At 56.0% G+C, this 3,380-nt stretch overlaps 1 protein-coding gene across 1 annotated transcript in view; it reads right to left on the bottom strand.

The window, feature by feature from the left end:
- Positions 1-2,913: 2,913 nt before the first annotated feature.
- PAQR8 (progestin and adipoQ receptor family member VIII) overlaps positions 2,914-3,380 on the bottom strand; it is a 1,086-nt gene continuing 619 nt past the window's right edge. Inside the window, exon 2 of the mRNA XM_008938079.1 lies at positions 2,914-3,380. Coding sequence (XP_008936327.1) covers positions 2,914-3,380 — 467 coding nt within the window.

Here is a 3,380-nt window from a genome sequence, read left to right as displayed (position 1 = left end):
AAGAGCGTAAGGCACGTTGGGGTGAGTCCTCAGGAGTCCTCCTGAGCAGATCCAGGGTGTGAGAGCTACGAAAATGCTTCTCTCAGGCCCAGAGGTTCCTGCAGCAGAGGGCTGGGAGCTCGGTCCCTTCAGGATCTCAGATGTGCTGGAGCTCTGGTGGTCAGCTCTTCAGCAAACCCTCCCAGCAACTCCAGGATGGAAGGAGGCACCCTCCAAGCAGAGAGCAAGGAGAAGACCCTGAGAGGCTCTCAGACAAGCTGAGCATTGATCAGAGAGGCACTTGGACACTCTCCAATCCCAGCCCTGGTGCCCCCTGGATCAACAGCAGGGCTTCCAGGAGGAGAGCAGCAGCCACTTTGCAGCCCTGGCCTGGCTGAGGTTGAGGTGCAGCAGACTGTGGAGTCTGCCCAGGTAGGCAGCCAGGTGTTCAAGGCACAAGGATGAAGGGAAAGAAACAAGCTGGTTGGAGGAAGACGAGGAGGATGGAGACAGGGACGAAGGAAGCTCCAGTGTTGGTTGAGCCCCTTGTGACACAAGGGTGCATCCTCACAGCAGCAGCAGCAAGCTATGGACATTCCCTGCTCAGTCAACCCATCATAGTAACCAGAAGGTCAGCTCCAGGTCTGAGTGCAGGGCCACTCATGGGCCTGAGGGGCTTCACCCGAGGGGTGACTATGAACATCCACCACCACCATCAAAAAATGGCTCCAGAAGGAGAAGTTTCACTTCTGCTGGCCCAGGAAGGAGAAGGCATATGGTCAGAAACACCTCAGCAGAGCCCCGTGGGCACCTCCTGTCCCTGTCCCTGCCCTAGGTGGCATTACTGTACAAGGACAGGACACATCACCTATTTTCAAACCCTTGGAGAAGGACAGACCCAGCTGATCCCTTCCTTTGGTACCAGTGTAACTCTAGGTAGCAGCAGAGCAGGGTTTGCTGTTAGCAGCAGTAGATGCCCACTCCATCTCAGCTTTAGCCCAGAAGGGAGCTCTGGACCAGCCTGGTTTCCTCCACTCCCCTTCCTCCCCAGGAGCTCACTGACACCATCCAGCCAGAGCCACCCTTGGTGGCTGACTCTGCTTTACCCACCACAAAAGCAAGGCAAATTCAGCTCTGAGAAAAATTAGCTGAGGAAGGGTGGACCAGATGACCTCCTGAAGGCTTCCCAATGATTTCCTGTGCTCAAAACTTCCCTCCCCCTTGGTATTTCATTTGTCAATAAGGCCACAAAGTTCAAACCCATCCACAAAACAGGGGACACAGCAAAGCACCAATGGATAGATCTGTTTTCAGAGATCTTCTCTGGCCCACCTTCCTGACCCTGCTTCCTTCAGGCTAACCCTGACCCAACTAGGAGGCTCTGCAGATGTGAAAGCCAAAGGCAAAGCCTTGCTGGGGCGTGATGGGTGTGCAGAGATGCACACACACAGAAGTCAGTCCAAGCAGGAGTGCATGACCCTGTCACACAAGCAGCCAAAATGATGCACCCACCACCCAAAGCACCTCCCCTCCTGGGGCCAGCACCCTGAACACTGATGGTCTCAGGGGTGCTCAACTTCTGCTGCTGAGGGAGGCTCAAAACCATCTCCAGCCTGACCCAGGCCCAGCTCCTCAAAGACTGAGTGAGGTGCAAATGGAGGTGAGGAGCCTTTGAAGACCTGCCTTTTAGGCTACCCAAAAGCCAAGAGCACTGCCACAACCCTAGGTGGAATTCAGGCTACTGAGAAGGACCCCACCTCCTGTTAGCAGACCCTGGGACAGCCTGATGCCTTGGGTGTGAGGAGCAGCTCCACTGGAGATGGTGCACTCACACCCAAAGATGGAGCTGCCCTAACATCTCCACCTGTGCTGCACCCACACCACTCACAAGGGCTCAGGTTCAGACCCAGTTCATCCTACAGGACCTCAGGTCAGGATTAAGTCTCCAAACATGGAATCACAGCATTGTCTAGGTTGGAAAAGACCTTTAAGATGATCGAGTCCAACCACTAACCCAGCACTGCCAGGTCACCACTAACCCATGTCCCTCAGCACCACATCTACGTGCCTTTTAAATCCCTCCAGGGATGGTGACTCCACCAAGTTCCAGGGCTTGACAGCCCCTTCTGTGAAGGAAATCTCCCTAACATCCAACCTAAACCTCCCCTGACACAACTTGAGACCATTTCCCCTTGTCCTATCTCTTGCTGCTTGGGAGACAAGACTGACCCCACCTCGTTCCAACCTCCTGTCAGGGAGTTGTAGAGAGGAAGGAGGTCTCCCCTCAGCCTCTTTTTCTCCAGATAAACAACCCTAGTTCCCTCAGCCACTTCTCATAAGACTTTTTCTCCAAACCCTTCCCCAGCTTCGTTGCCCTTCTTTGGACATGCTCCAGCACCTCGATGTAGTGACGGGCCCAGAACTGAACACAGGCTTTGCCAAAGCCACCTGAGCAACGTGGTGTGGAGATACCTGACAAGGGGACCTTGCAGCTGAACCCTAGACATGGAGACTCCTCCTTCCTACTGCCTTTGATAGTAGCAGGTCTCCCTCAGCTAGCAGAGAAGGCAAAACCCAGAGAGGTCATCACATCCACAGTGCCTCGTGAGCCCTGGCAGACCCTTCTACAGCCTCACAGCCTTCAGGTTGCCCTCCCTGCCATTCATTCAGCAAGGGATCACCCACACGTTCTCCAGAACGAAGAAGAAACCTCTGCCTGTTCCAGCATCCTTGGTTAAGTGACTTGTTCTGGCTTAGAACACCCCACGTCCCCTCGGGTGGTGGTGCCTGCTGTGAAAGCGCCTCCAGCACGAAGCCTCCAGCCCGGGTCCTGGTTAGTCACGGCGTGTTAGGCAGATGACAGTTATGTCTCTTAGTTGGTTATGCCCCTTCCCTCCATCTCCACGGCTGCCCCACCCACCACCCCTGTGGCCCTCAGGAGTCCTTGGTAGCCAGGCTGGCCTTGATCCTGCGCCGCAGGGCGTAGGCGGTGAGGGCGCTACAAGCCACCAGGCCGAAGAAGGAGAGGCAGGAGAGGTACAGGGAGAAGGGCCCGTGTCTCTGCAGGAAGATCTCCCTCCTGCCCTTGTAATCCAGCAGCACGGCCTCCAGCTGCGAGAGGGTGCAGACGGCCAGGAAGGCGTGGAAGATCTGGTGAGCGTGGCCCACGATGTCACAGGAACCGGGGAAATACTTCTCGGGCACCGGGCAGGAGAAGAAACAAGCGCTGATAAGAAAGAACAAGATCTGATAGGTGTGGTACCAAGCGGCGTCTTCCTCGCAGCCCCCCAGGTGGCAGAGGACCACGCGGTGGGCGACGGGGCTGATGTCCAAGACGAAGGCCAACCCTGCTGGCACCACCTGGCACATCTTCCTCATGAGGGGGTAGGGGCGGCGGTAGC

The sequence above is a fragment of the Merops nubicus genome, unplaced genomic scaffold (genome assembly GCF_000691845.1).
Source record: "Merops nubicus isolate BGI_N331 unplaced genomic scaffold, ASM69184v1 scaffold36673, whole genome shotgun sequence".
Classification (NCBI taxonomy): Eukaryota; Metazoa; Chordata; class Aves; order Coraciiformes; family Meropidae; genus Merops; species Merops nubicus.
The sequence above is the reverse complement of the archived record's forward strand: the minus strand, read 5'-3'. Positions and strand labels throughout refer to the sequence as shown.